This window comes from Morus notabilis, unplaced genomic scaffold (genome assembly GCF_000414095.1).
Source record: "Morus notabilis unplaced genomic scaffold, ASM41409v2 Scaffold2749, whole genome shotgun sequence".
Classification (NCBI taxonomy): domain Eukaryota; kingdom Viridiplantae; phylum Streptophyta; class Magnoliopsida; order Rosales; family Moraceae; genus Morus; species Morus notabilis.
This window is the reverse complement of record NW_010362394.1, coordinates 4,192-17,897: the sequence shown is the minus strand read 5'-3', so window position 1 is coordinate 17,897 and position 13,706 is coordinate 4,192. Positions and strand designations below refer to the sequence as shown.

The window sequence follows — 13,706 nt, the reverse complement described above, 5'->3', positions numbered from 1 at the left end:
TGTGAACCACAAGGTTGTGATTATTCCAGGTAAGCTGGAGAATAGGAGGTGATGTAATGGCCCATATTGGCTTCAGTTGGATTCTAAAATCTACGAGTCATACAACGGGGATCAAATGTGAACCACAAGGTTGTGATTATTCCAGGTAAGCTGGAGAATAGGAGGTTATGTAGGTAAAGATTTCAGATTCTTCCTGCCACGTGGCGACCCAGAAGCCAATCGGACATCCACACTCCTATCCTTGAAGATAAGGCGGTCCATACATTAACTGATTTTTTTTGCATGTTTTTTTGGGCATTCCTTTCTATTGATTACCAATCACCCTCACAATACACAAACACATACACACATTGTAGGAAAGCTTTTGGACTTAAACCTGCACGAGTATGGCATCCGCTTGTGCATCTTCTGCAATTGCAGCTGTCTCCATTTCTTCTCCCAGGCAAGCAATTCTTTCCAACCATACATTTTTTTTAGTATTTTAAATTTTACCCTTGTTATTCCCATAAAGGGGTTAAATCTATGACCGAACATTATTTTGTGTTACCATGCCACATATTTATGTTCACGAGGAAACCACTGAATAAAAAAAAAAGTAAATATGTTCACCAAAAAAAAAAAAAAACTCGGAAGGGGGGTTTGAATTTTAAACCTTAACATTAGAGGTATTGTGGAATTACGGCTAGATTATGTCTGTATCTCGAATATATGTGTTTACTTGGTCACTTGTACCTACTAAAGTATGCATGATTTAAATTGAATTTTATTTATTTTTTTTTTTTTTGGGATTTTTGAATTATAAAAATGAATTCAGCTCTTAAGGAAAATGAGAAAATACAAGTGGAACTAAGGAAAATCTTATAGTTATAAGAGTATATGTAGTAAATAAAACTTTGAATGATGTGGTTTAAAAAAAAGTAATAACGTTTAAGCTACTTAATTAAGGGCAGCTCCCAGAAGAGCGTGGCTAGTTTGGGAGCAACCAAGGGTTCATTCCTTGGTGGAAGCAAGAAATTGAGAGTGAGAAACTACACAGCGCCGATCAGATCATCAAGATCTTTCTCTACAGTTTGCGCTGCTGCTGACCCCAACAGACCCCTTTGGTTCCCAGGCAGCACCCCTCCTGACTGGCTCGATGGCAGGTCATTCAACTCAACTCTCAACTCTCAACCCTATAATTCATATAAAATAAATGGCATATACTATCTATATATATATATATATATATCTATGTATATTGTGTTGCTAAGAATATGTTTTATGTTGTAATATTGCAGCCTTCCAGGAGACTTTGGTTTTGATCCTCTTGGCCTTGGTAAGTTAAAGCAAAAAACATATCAATAATATATGTGTGTATTGAAATGTAGTAATGATCATTGTTACTGTTAGATTGTAGGTCCTATTGGTCAGATATGTTAATGATGCCCATATTATATATATATATATATATATATATATATTAAAGTAATTATTGTGTGATGAATTGCAATACTCTTTTAACTCATATATGAGAGCATTGTTCAATTCCGACACAACTCGAGTCGAGAAGCATAATATTGCTAGTCGAAAGCTCATCCCGACTCAATCGTCACATTCCAACTCAACCCGAGTCGGAATGCATAATACTATTGCTAGGATTATAAATTTTGATTCGTGTTAAGGCGGGATAATATGAGTGGGATGAATAACATGATTTTCTAATATTGGTCGTCAATAATGTTATGAAAAATAATAAATAAAGGACAATAATATTAAGATTGAAAATTAATTACGGAACTTTCTTTTTCTAAACAGGATCTGACCCTGAGACCTTGAGATGGAACGTGCAATCCGAGATTGTGCACTGCCGATGGGCCATGTTGGGTGCTGCGGGGATCTTCATTCCTGAATTTTTGACAAAGATTGGCATCCTAAACACCCCATCATGGTACAGTGCCGGGGAACAAGAATACTTCACAGACACAACTACCCTGTTCATAGTTGAGATGATCTTCATTGGTTGGGCCGAGGGCAGACGTTGGGCCGATATTCTCAAGCCCGGCAGTGTCAACACTGACCCAATCTTCCCCAACAACAAGCTCACCGGCACAGATGTGGGCTACCCTGGTGGGCTTTGGTTTGATCCTCTTGGGTGGGGAAGTGGTTCCCCTGAGAAGATCAAGGAGTTGAGAACAAAGGAGATCAAGAATGGGAGGTTGGCTATGTTGGCTGTGATCGGTGCTTGGTTCCAACACATTTACACTGGAACTGGCCCAATTGACAACCTCTTTGCTCACCTTGCCGATCCCGGTCACGCCACCGTTTTTGCGGTAACTGAAATATATATATATATATATATTTATGTGCATTTGGCAATATAACAAAAAATATGATAGCTGAGTGGTGGCAGTCTTGATATATGACTATATTAATAATAGTGATAAATAGTATTCTGATTTACAAAAGAGGAAAAGATTACTTAAATATCATGAATTCATGTTTAAATTTTGAAACTAACATTTAGTAATTGTGTTTTATTCGTTTGTCATTTCTTTCCAGGCATTCACCCCCAAGTGAGGAAGCTAGGAAGAATGCTAGCATTAGCGCTGCCGCGATGGAAACGTGTTAATTTTATGAGGAAATGGGGCTTAAGATCATATGGAGATGCGTTTTTCAGTACTTGTTCTAATGGAAAATTTCTCTTGTTAGAACTTGTTACGCCTCGTATATTTTGTGCTATAGAATCTTGCAATGTACAAATAGTTCCTTGAAACTTTAAGACTTCCATGAACATAAGTTGATCTGGATTTCCATTAATTCAGTTATTTATTATTATTATTATTATTTAAAAAAAAAAAGCGACAAATACTTCTTAAAACGTATGGATTTAGATTTTGACTTCTTTATTTTTTATTAATATTCTTTTTAATCAAATTATATTAGTCAAAGGAAGTACACGAGGAAAATTGGATCTATAACCGACCTTAACCACAAGAAACGAACTAAGATTCTGCAGACTTTTCAATTGTAGAAACGATAATTACATTACAACGATATGACTTATAAAACGACAATATCCTTAAGGAACGACAAATCTCAGGAAATGACTAAAAGATAAGAAACAATACGAATGGACACAGCAACTCAAATAATGACATTAAAGGACCTAAGCTGAATGGGAAAACGGCAATGACCTAGATAAACCAGTTCGATAGCTTGAAGAAACGACAACACTGGGAAGGCCTCGTCAAAACGTTAAAAACGACAGTCATAGAAAAATACGAATTAAATTCAAGACTTCAATTGCCTAGAGAATACCATAAAACAAAATCGATAACAAAGGGCACGCTTGAAATTCGTTCCAAAATGATTTTATTTTTTGTATGAAAATAAAAATAAAAACGTTTTAAATCTCAGACATAAATCATTTTAAAAAATGCATTTAATAGTTTTATTAATATATAGAAATAGCTTTCAGTTTAAAGGATGGAATGTTGAGTCACGTTGGTCATATTTGACCATGTTTATTTATTTTATTTATGGAGTCAGTTGTTTAGTGTCATAGAATATAGGAGTTTCTTTTTTAGTGGTGCAGAACATGGCTTTGTGTTTACCAAGCCAGTAGGAGGTTTGTTTTTGCACGTTGCTTTTTTCTAGGATTTAATGGATGCATGTTCCTTATTTCATGTTATTATCCGTTGGAGATTAGCCCTATATAAAGAACATCAGGTTGTAAGCTTTTGTTCGGCAGCAAATAATAAAAGTTGTTCATCTCATATTTTTGTCCTTTTCTCTTTATTATTGTAACAGTGGTATCAGAGCCACACTTGGCGAGTGAGTGATTTATACAGAGCCTTGTTAAGAGTTTAAAAAAGAGGAAGCTTGAGAGAGTGAAATACGTCAGGCCAAGAGTGTAAAAAAGAGAAAAAGGAGTGATATAGAGTTGTAGCTATAACTCTTTTTTATCTCACTTGGTTTCTTTTTTGCAGCAGCAGCAGTGAAGAAACATGGCCTCTGAAAATTTTGTGCAGCCAGCTATCCCTCGCTTTGATGGTCACTATGATCATTGGAGCATGTTGATGGAGAATTTCTTGAGGTCCAAAGAGTTTGAGAATTTGCGCATGAAGTCAAGGGAGTCAGTTTCTGATTATTTATCAAGAACAATGACAATTGCTAACAAAATGCGGATCCATGGCGAGAAGATGGAAGACGTCACCATCATTGAGAAGATTCTTCGGTCGATGACACCGAAATTCAATTTTGTTGTTTGTTCTATAGAAGAATCGAAAGATATTGATGCACTTTCAATTGATGAGTTACAGAGTTCTTTGCTGGTTCATGAGCAAAAAATTGTTCAGCAAGATAAAGTGGAACAAGCGTTGAAGGCAGCAGCCAATCCCAAAGGTCCTGGTCGTGGGAAAGGGAGATGGAAGGACAAAGAAACACACCAAAAATCAGACGAGGATCATGCTACTGATTCCAAATTGAAAGCAAAAGGCCGTGACAATAACCATTCAAATGGTTTCAAACCAAAGTCTGTAGACAAGTCAAATGTCGAATGTTATAGATGTCAGAGGTATGGCCATTACAAGTCTGAATGTAGAACTAATCTCAACAGAAATCGTGGTATGAAATCAAATTTTGCAGATAAAGAAGAAGAAGTTTCTCTCTTGATGGCTTGTCATGCAAAGGAAGAAGTCCACCAAAACTTGTGGTATTTAGATACCGGCTGCAGCAACCATACGTGTGGAGACAAGTCAATGTTTTCAGACTTGGATGAATCATTCCGCAACACTGTAACCTTTGGTGACAACTCTAAAGTTTCTGTCATGGGTAAAGGAAGTGTAAAAATCCACACTAAAGAAAACTCCAGTCAGATTATTTCTAATGTTTTCTTTGTTCCAGATCTGAAAACCAACTTGCTAAGTGTTGGACAGCTCCAAAAGAAGGGATATGAGATTTCTATCAAAGATGGAGTTTGTCGCATACAAGATGAAAAATTGGGCTTAGTTGCTCAAGTCAACAAGACAACAAACCAGATGTTTCCGCTATATCTCGACAACACCATTCAATCATGTTTCTCTGCAAGATTGAAGGATGAAGCATGGTTGTGGCATTTTTGCTATGGACATTTGAATTTTGGTGGTCTAAAAACGCTGCAGCAGAAGAACATGGTGACATGTCTTCCACAAATTCAGAGTCTTTATCAAGTATGTGAAGAATGTGTTGTTGGCAAACAACATCGAGACCATTTTTCAAAAGGAAAATCATGGAGAGCGAAGAAGGTACTGGAACTGGTTCACTCCGATATATGCGGGCCTATTAATCCGACATCAAACAGTGGTAAACGTTATTTTATAACGTTCATTGATGATTATAGTCGGAAAACTTGGGTTTATTTTTTACAAGAGAAGTCTGAAGCTTTTTCAGCTTTCAAAAACTTCAAGACGCTAGTTGAAAAAGAAGCAGGCATGCCTATAAAAATTCTTCGCAGTGATCGTGGTAGAGAATACAAGTCACAAGAATTTACAAATTTTTGTGAGGAGCATGGGATTCAGAAGCAGCTTACTACAGCTTATACTCTGCAGCAAAATGGCGTTTCAGAGAGAAAGAACCGTACAATCTTGAACATGGTGCGAACTATTTTGGCAAGAAGCAGTATCCCAAGAAGTTTTTAGCCCGAAGTTGTCAATTGGAGCATTCATGTACTGAACAGAAGTCCTACACTTGATGTTTAGAACGTGACGCCTGAAGAAGCTTGGAATGGACAAAGACCAAGTATCGATCACTTCAGAATCTTTGGGTGCATTGCATATGCCCACATTCCTGATCAGAAAAGAAGAAAGCTTGATGGCAAAGGAGAAAAATGCATTTTTCTTGGTGTTAGTGAGTAGTCAAAAGCGTACAAATTGTACAATCCTATCACCAAGAAAATTGTCATTAGTCGTGATGTAGTGTTTGATGAAGAACGGTTCTGGATTTGGGATGAAAACAATGCTGAACATCAAATGCAAGCTGATTTTGATGGAGAAAATGAAGAAGGAAGGCAGCAATCTTTAGAGAATGTACAGTTGCAAGCTGATTTTGATGGAGAAAATGAAGAAGGAAGGCAACAACCTTTGAAGAACGCACAGCCCGTGCAGAACGAGCAGCAACCACCAGTTGAAGCAGAAGATGATCATCGACCTCGACGAGTTAGAAGAAGACCAGCTTGGATGACTGATTATGAGATAACTGGGATTGATCAAACCGAAGACCCACTTACACACTTTGCTCTATTTTCATATTATGATCATGTAGCTTTCGAAGATGCCGTTAATGAATCAAAGTGGCGGAAGGCGATGGATGCTGAAATCGCAGCCATTGAAAGAAATAATACTTGGGAGTTGACAGAGCTTCCAAAAGGGCAAAAAACCATTGGCGTGAAGTGGGTGTACAAGACGAAGCTGAAGGAGAACGGTGAAGTCGATAAGTACAAGGCTCGCTTAGTAGCAAAAGGCTACAAGCAAAAGTTCGGCATCATCGATTACAAAGAAGTCTTTGCTCTAGTTGCTCGCCATGACACAATTAGATTGGTGATTGCATTGGCAGCACAAAACTCATGACCTATCTTCCAGTTGGACGTGAAATCGGCATTCTTGCATGGAGACTTGAAAGAACAGGTATTCATTGATCAACCTCCTGGTTATATTAAGGTCAGAAATGCGCATAAAGTGTATAAATTGAAAAAAGCTCTTTATGGACTAAAACAAGCTCCACGGGCTTGGTATAGTCGTATTGAAGCTTTTTTTTTTGAAGGAAGGTTTTCAGAAATGTCCATATGAGCATACACTTTTTATTAAAATTGGAGATGGAGGAAAAATGCTTATTGTTTGCTTATATGTGGATGATTTAATTTATACTGGAAATGATAGTGCCATGTTTGAAAAATTTAAGCACTCCATGATGCTTGAATTTGATAAGTCTGATCTTGGAATGATACACTATTTTCTTGGTATAGAAGTTGTGCAAACTCCTACTGGTAATTTTATTTCTCAAAAGAAATATGTGCAAAAAATTTTAGACAGGTTTCAGATGAAGAATTGCAATTCTGTTAGCACACCAATTGAGTTTGGTTTGAAGCTGATGAAAGATGTTGAAGGAAGAAAGGTGGACAACACTCTATACAAGCAAATTGTGGGAAGCTTGATGTACTTGACCGTAACAAGGCCTTATATAATGCATGATGTAAGTCTCATTAGCCGGTATATGGAATGTCCAAGGGAGATACATTTTCTTGCTACAAAGAGAATTTTTCGGTACTTGCAAGGTACAACTGATTTTGGGCTATTCTACCAGAAGGGAGAAAAGACAGATTTAGTTGGCTTTATTGACAGTGACTATGCTGAAGATCTAGATGATAGAAGAAGCACATCCGGATATGTTTTTATGATGGGCTCAGGAGTTGTTTCATGGTCTTCAAAGAAGCAAGCAATTGTTACTTTATCAACAACTGAAGCGGAGTTCGTTGCTGCAACAGCCTGTGCTTGTCAAGCTATTTGGTTGAGAAAAATTCTTGAAGAGCTTCATTTCAAGCAAGTATGAGCCACTACAATTTATTGTGACAATAGCTCAGTAATAAAGCTCTCCAAAAATCATGTTCTACATGGAAGAAGCAAGCATATAGATGTGAAGTTTCATTTTTTAAGGGATCTCACGAAGGAAGGAGTCATTGATCTCATTCATTGCAGAAGTGAAGATTAAGTTGCTGATATCTTTACCAAGTCCCTCAAGTTGGCTGCATTTCAGAAGTTGAGAAAGCTGCTTGGTGTTGACAAGTTGGATTAAACTGAATGTTGGCAAACTTTCAGTTTAAGGGAGGGAATGTTGAGTCATGTGAGTCATATTTGACCATGTTTATTTATTTTATTTATGGAGTCAGTTGTTTAGTGTCCTAGAATATAGGAGTTTATTTTTTAGTGGTACAGAACATGGCTTTGTGTTTACCAAGTCAGTAGGAGGTTTGTTTTTGCACGTTGCTTTTTTCTAGGATTTAAGGGATGCATGTTCCTTATTTCATGTTATTATCCGTTGGGGATTAGCTCTATATAAAGAGCATCAGGTTGTAAGCTTTTGTTCGGCAGCAAATAATAAAAGTTGTTCATCTCATATTTTTGTCCTTTTCTCTTTATTATTGTAGCGTACACTAACCTAAAAAATTATTTTTATTTATATTTTTTATCTTTATTGCGCCAAATGTCGTTTTGAAAACGTTTTTATTTTTTCTTTCTCAAAAACCGTAAAAAAAGGAGATCAATTCCAAACACGACAAAAATGATTGCCGGATGTGATATTTTTCAAAAATAAAAAAAGAATTAAAAGGTTTTTTTTTTGTTAACATTAAATCAAAACATCTTATAATGACTTAATCGGTCAAGGAGATTCCTCTGACAAACTAAGGATCCGTTCGGTTCGCTAATTCGAGTTTTTAATTCAAGTTGAGATGTGATGCTGTGTGAGAGCTTTTTACTGTAGCAAAAAGTTAGATGTGACTGTTTCTGAGAGCTTTTTACTGTAACAAAACTTAAATTCTAAACTCGAATCAGCGAAATGAACGGAGCCTAAGTTCATTTTATAGAGGACCAGCATATTTAGGAGTTAAGATTTTGGTTACTCTATAGACATGAGCAGCGACGTAGCTAATTAAGGATTAGGGTGCTCTCCCCCCTTAATTCCTTTTCCCTTTTTTTTTTTACTTATATTTATATAAGAATATCTCTAAAATAACTGTACAAAGTCCCCTCTGAAAAATTAAAAAAAATAAAATTTTATCCTTTTAAATTTGTGTTGTAGTTATTAGCCCTCCCTCATATAAATTTCTGACTTCCCACTGAAGATGACTAACTTAATTTTTGGAAGAAAAAAAATGCGATAATCATGCATAATTATTAATTAAGCCGAACCCATTGCAAAGATTAATATATTTTTTTTTCTTTTTTTTTTTTTCTCTTTTTGCAGGAAATGTTTCGCAACTTGGAATGATAAAGCGATAAAATAAAGACAAATCATTCGTTAATATGGCCAAAAATGATAAGTAGGTGTTCTGGAAACCTTGGCATTTGCCGAGACGGAAGAACTACACAACAAGAAGACAAGTGACAAGATAGCAGCAGAATGTGGCTTAAAAGTATCAAGTTAGTATTGACTTGCAATTAACGTCTCCTTATTGTATTTGTTTCTCACTGAATAATCTTATCGGTCAAATTATGACTTAGAAAAGCCAAAGAAATGCGTGACAGAAAATAACTATTTATCAACCAAAATGATATTTCTTAATTATTCTTTCATTTTCTTTGTGGGTTTAGTCCAGGAACACTAATGGTAATTGGACCCTACCAAATTAAAAAAAAAAAAAACGTGGTTTTGCAAGTTTCAACCATTGGTATTGCCATGGCGGCTTCTATTTCAGCGTTGTTGTTAGATGAAGATTATAAAAATAGCTGAATAAGGAACCTTCTGAGTTTTTAATGGCGGCTGCTTCAATTATATGTCAATCTAACAATTAGAGATGAAAATAGTTGAACTTTTATACCAACTCAGGTGCAAGCCAGAGTCAAGGGGAGCTGCAAAACAAATTTTTTTTTTTTTATTGTCTTTAAGTTGAATTTCCAATCCCTTTTTAAGATTAAATAAAATTAGGCATGAAAGATGGTCGTTTGGTTCATGGATTAGAATCATGAGATTAAAATTATTTTCGATTTACGTGTGTTTTTTATAAAAGAAAATACTATAACGAACCATGAACTATAATTCAAATTAGAGAACGAATCTTTCAACTAAACGAGCTCAAAGTGTGTGTTTAGAATCCATTTTGAAAAAAAAAATTTCACGTTTTTTGAGAAATAAAAAATAAAATGGTCTCAAGATTCCAGCGTTTGGAGTAGCATCTAACAAAAACAAAACTGAAAACGTTTTTCCCCTTTCTGCCAAAAACTCACTTTCTAAAAACGAGTTTTTCTTTTCCTATTTTCATTCCTGTCTCCATCTTTCTAAACATTGAGCTTCTCGGTGGAATCGCAAAGAGGTTTTCTCCTCTCTCTTTCCTTTTACTCGGTGGGCTTCTCTCCTCCAATCTCCCTCTTCTCCGGCTTCTCGCTTTTTCTAAATGGCGGGCTTACATCTTTTGCTGAATTTGAAGAGGGTTATTGCGAAAAGATGAGGGGAAAAGATGCAATGAAGATGGAAGAAGTGGAGGATGGTAGACAGAACTGGAACAAGAATTTCATGGAGATGCTGCAACAGCTTAATCAATCCGCCGGAAGAGAAAACATGGAGAGAAGAATTGAGGATGTCAAGATTATGATTCAATCGGATATTTATATAATATATAATATCTTAATTATTACCCAATTGTCTGGGTAGATTATTAATTATATAATATATTATTTACAATACTATTACACATTTTTAAAAATAAATTATCAAACGGACTTTTAATTTTTTTTATACTAAACATAATTTCTGAATAAAATTACTAAACACATCAAAATATTTTTATTTCTATCTTCGTATGCAAAACGAAATCATTTTGAAACGATTCTAAATCCAAAGATTTTCTATATTAATGAAATGGAAAATAGAAGCTAAAGATGGATGTCATGCAACACATTATGTGTTAATAATTGAACGCTTTTTGGATTTTGCAACTTCTCTCGTCAGATCGCCTTCTACCCAACTCCCTATTTTAGCATATTTTAGCTTCTCTTTTTCCCCCTTTTTACCGAAAAGTGAATCTCAAGTGTAAGACCACTTATAAGCATCATCTTCTTGAGACCAAAACCATATCCTGTCTGCCTATTTTATCATATCACACTTTTGATATAAAGAACCTAACTTTATCACAACCCAACTAACACATACATACATACACACATACATATACATATATATTCAGTTTAGAAAAACAAAAAAAACAATAATAAGAATAATAAGAATCTTGCATTACAAAAGAGTTGCACCGAGTTTGCTTGTAATACTCAGCTATCATTTTCTATTGTTAATCACCAGAAAGATTCCATCTTTAAAGCATATTACACTCGAGAAAAGAATAACTTTTATGCCATTAATAAAAAGTTTCAATAAGAAGAAAAAAATTAACGCAATTTGTAAATAATTAGCAGTAATCTATATTAGATCATGTATGTCTCATTTCATTGAAATTCAGTACAATTGAGTTCATTACATCCTAGCAAATCTCTCACCCTTTTTCCCTCTCTCAAAAGTGGCATATCATCAGCTTATATATTATACAGAACTAATTTTAATTTCCCAAAAAAAAAAAAAAGAGAGAGAGAGAGAAAGTAAGATTGTATAGCAACTATAGAAATAAATCTCTACTTTGAAGAACAAACCGTTCTTTCTCCTGTCATCCATTCACATCACGAGGGACCGTTCGGACGCCGTACAGAGATTTGGGCCGTGATGGGCCGGCCCGTACCGGACCCTCCACAGCTGCTGCAGCCCATGCGGCCCGACCCGGCGCACGTCCGGCATCCGATGTCGCCGTCGGACCACCGCGAGCAGAGACACGTGACACGGCCCGTGCCGTTGCAGCTCGGGCACCTCGGGAATGGGCCGGCCATGGGCTTCTGGTCCATCACCGATTTCACCAGCACCGCTCCGACCAATACGCTCAGCCCAGTCGCCACCTGAGTCAACACGATCGGTTCCATTCTCCAACTACGAGAGGATTTGGAGGAGCAGAGCAAAGCAAATCACGCCAGAAAATGGAGAGAGAAAGAAAGAGAGAGAGAGAGATTGAGAGATTTTTTTATTTTTTTTTATTTTTTCGGGTGGGAAGTTTATGAGTAATATTTAAAAGATTTTGGGAATAAAAGAGGTATTGGAATTGTACACGTAGACGCGTGCATTGGTGGCATGAAGGGGTCGGAGATTTGGATTGTAGTGACTAGTGAGGGAGAGAGAAGAAGAGAAGAAAGGTTTGGCTTTCTCTCTCTTGTTTCTTTCTCCTCCTCTTGTTTGGACGGTCACGATTGAATCTTTCGGCAGTGTGAAGCTAGATCTCTCCAGATTTTATGGGTGGAATTTATCTGGTGTATTCCTTCGTATGTATTCGTTGCTTGTGAATGACTTAACTTGCGGGTGAATGGAAATATCTTTCGTCTAAAAAAATGAAGTGGATATGGTTTTTGATATGCCATTGCCAAAGACCATGCCACTACCATCCATGTTTCTTATCCAATTCTCTTCATATTTTTTTTTCTTAGGAACTTCCAAAAAAAATTTGAAAAAATTGCAGCAATTTTTTATTGTGTTTTACATTTGCCTCATAAAGTTAAAGCGTTTGTGTTTTTCTACAACGTAGTTAGTTACGTGATTAAATTAAAAGATAATAAGAGAAATATTGGTAAAGTGATTAATAAATTATAGTATATTTTTAAAAAATAGTAACTTACAGCATAATTTAATATTTTAAATTTTAAATATTATTAAAAACCCCAAAATACTTATAAATCTCATTTTTTTACCTCACTCATCTTCCTTAAACATTTATTTTTTAAAAAATAGTGAATTTTATAATATTTTTTAAAATAGGTAGATTATAGTCAAGTCCACCATGGCCGGGACTGGCGGCCAGCTCTGGCTGTCGGAGACCATTTTTTGACAACTTGTGACCGTTTTTTGGTGATCGATAATTTTTTTTAGGTGATTATTTTTCGGCGACCGTACAGTATTTATTGGTAAATACTGTATTTACATTTAATATCGCATTTACTCAGTAAATATTATATTTACCCGAAAAGTCGGCCACCGACTCCGGCAACCATTTAACGTTGTATTTATAGGTTAATATCATATTTACCAATAAATACCGTATTTATTAGTAAATATTATATTTTTTAAAAAATTCAGTCACCGACTACGGTGACCATTTAATACTATATTTATCAGTAAATATCGTATTGAATGTTTGGTAAAGAATGTTTTTATTTATAATAAAAAATTAATATGCCATAATTTACTAAAATTAAAAAAAAAAACATGCTTTTTACTTTAAAATCATGTCTAAAATATGTTATAGTGTATTTTTCCTTAAATCAAATCTTTTTGACAAATAATCTTTGCCTCCGACTTGTTGGGGACTTGCAAACTATACGGAGCTTGAGTCGCCTACAATAGTACTAAAGGATGGTTGGACAGTCTTTACTTTTTCAAACCCATGTTTTTTTTCTCCTGCGCCGCCCAAAGTGACGCGATCATCCACTTGCCAATGGAAATAGTCACCGGAGACCCGGTCGATAAAATTGCTTTGGACTTTTATACATGTTGAATAAATAAATAAATAAATAAATAACTACAAGAGTAAGTGAAATAATTAAATATAGGGCTCGTTCACTATGCAGATTCAAATTTTTAATTCGAGTTGAGATGTGATATTTTTTGAGAGCTTTTCACAGTAGTAGAAAAAGTTAAATATGACATTTTATGAGAACTTTTTACTGTAGAAACCTAAAACTGAAAACTCGAATCGATAAAGTGAACGAGGCCATAGTCTCGAGAAGAAAGTTGAAATCGACTCTTCTGAGAGTTTGATGAATATGAGACAAAAATAAATATCACAAAAATTATAAGACACGTTCACATAAACGTTCAGATGGCCGAGTTGGTCAAAGGCGCCAGATTAGGTTCTGGTCCAAAAGGGCCAGGGTTCCAATATCACTCTCAAC

The 13,706-nt window shown here is 35.6% G+C and overlaps 2 protein-coding genes across 2 annotated transcripts; one reads left to right on the top strand and one right to left on the bottom strand.

Moving 5' to 3' along the window:
• The first annotated feature begins 290 nt into the window (after positions 1 to 290).
• Positions 291 to 2,817, top strand: LOC21384966 (chlorophyll a-b binding protein, chloroplastic). The gene is made up of 5 exons (XM_024168061.1): positions 291 to 442; positions 951 to 1,142; positions 1,278 to 1,315; positions 1,795 to 2,309; positions 2,539 to 2,817. Exons 1-5 carry the CDS (start codon positions 387 to 389, stop codon positions 2,554 to 2,556), a joined length of 819 nt encoding a protein of 272 aa, XP_024023829.1. The 5' UTR covers positions 291 to 386; the 3' UTR covers positions 2,557 to 2,817.
• Positions 2,818 to 11,143: 8,326 nt separating this feature from the next.
• LOC21384964 lies at positions 11,144 to 11,804 on the bottom strand. Its single transcript, XM_010101926.2, has one exon. It carries the CDS (start codon positions 11,688 to 11,690, stop codon positions 11,397 to 11,399), a length of 294 nt encoding a protein of 97 aa, XP_010100228.1. The 5' UTR covers positions 11,691 to 11,804; the 3' UTR covers positions 11,144 to 11,396.
• Positions 11,805 to 13,706: the final 1,902 nt, after the last annotated feature.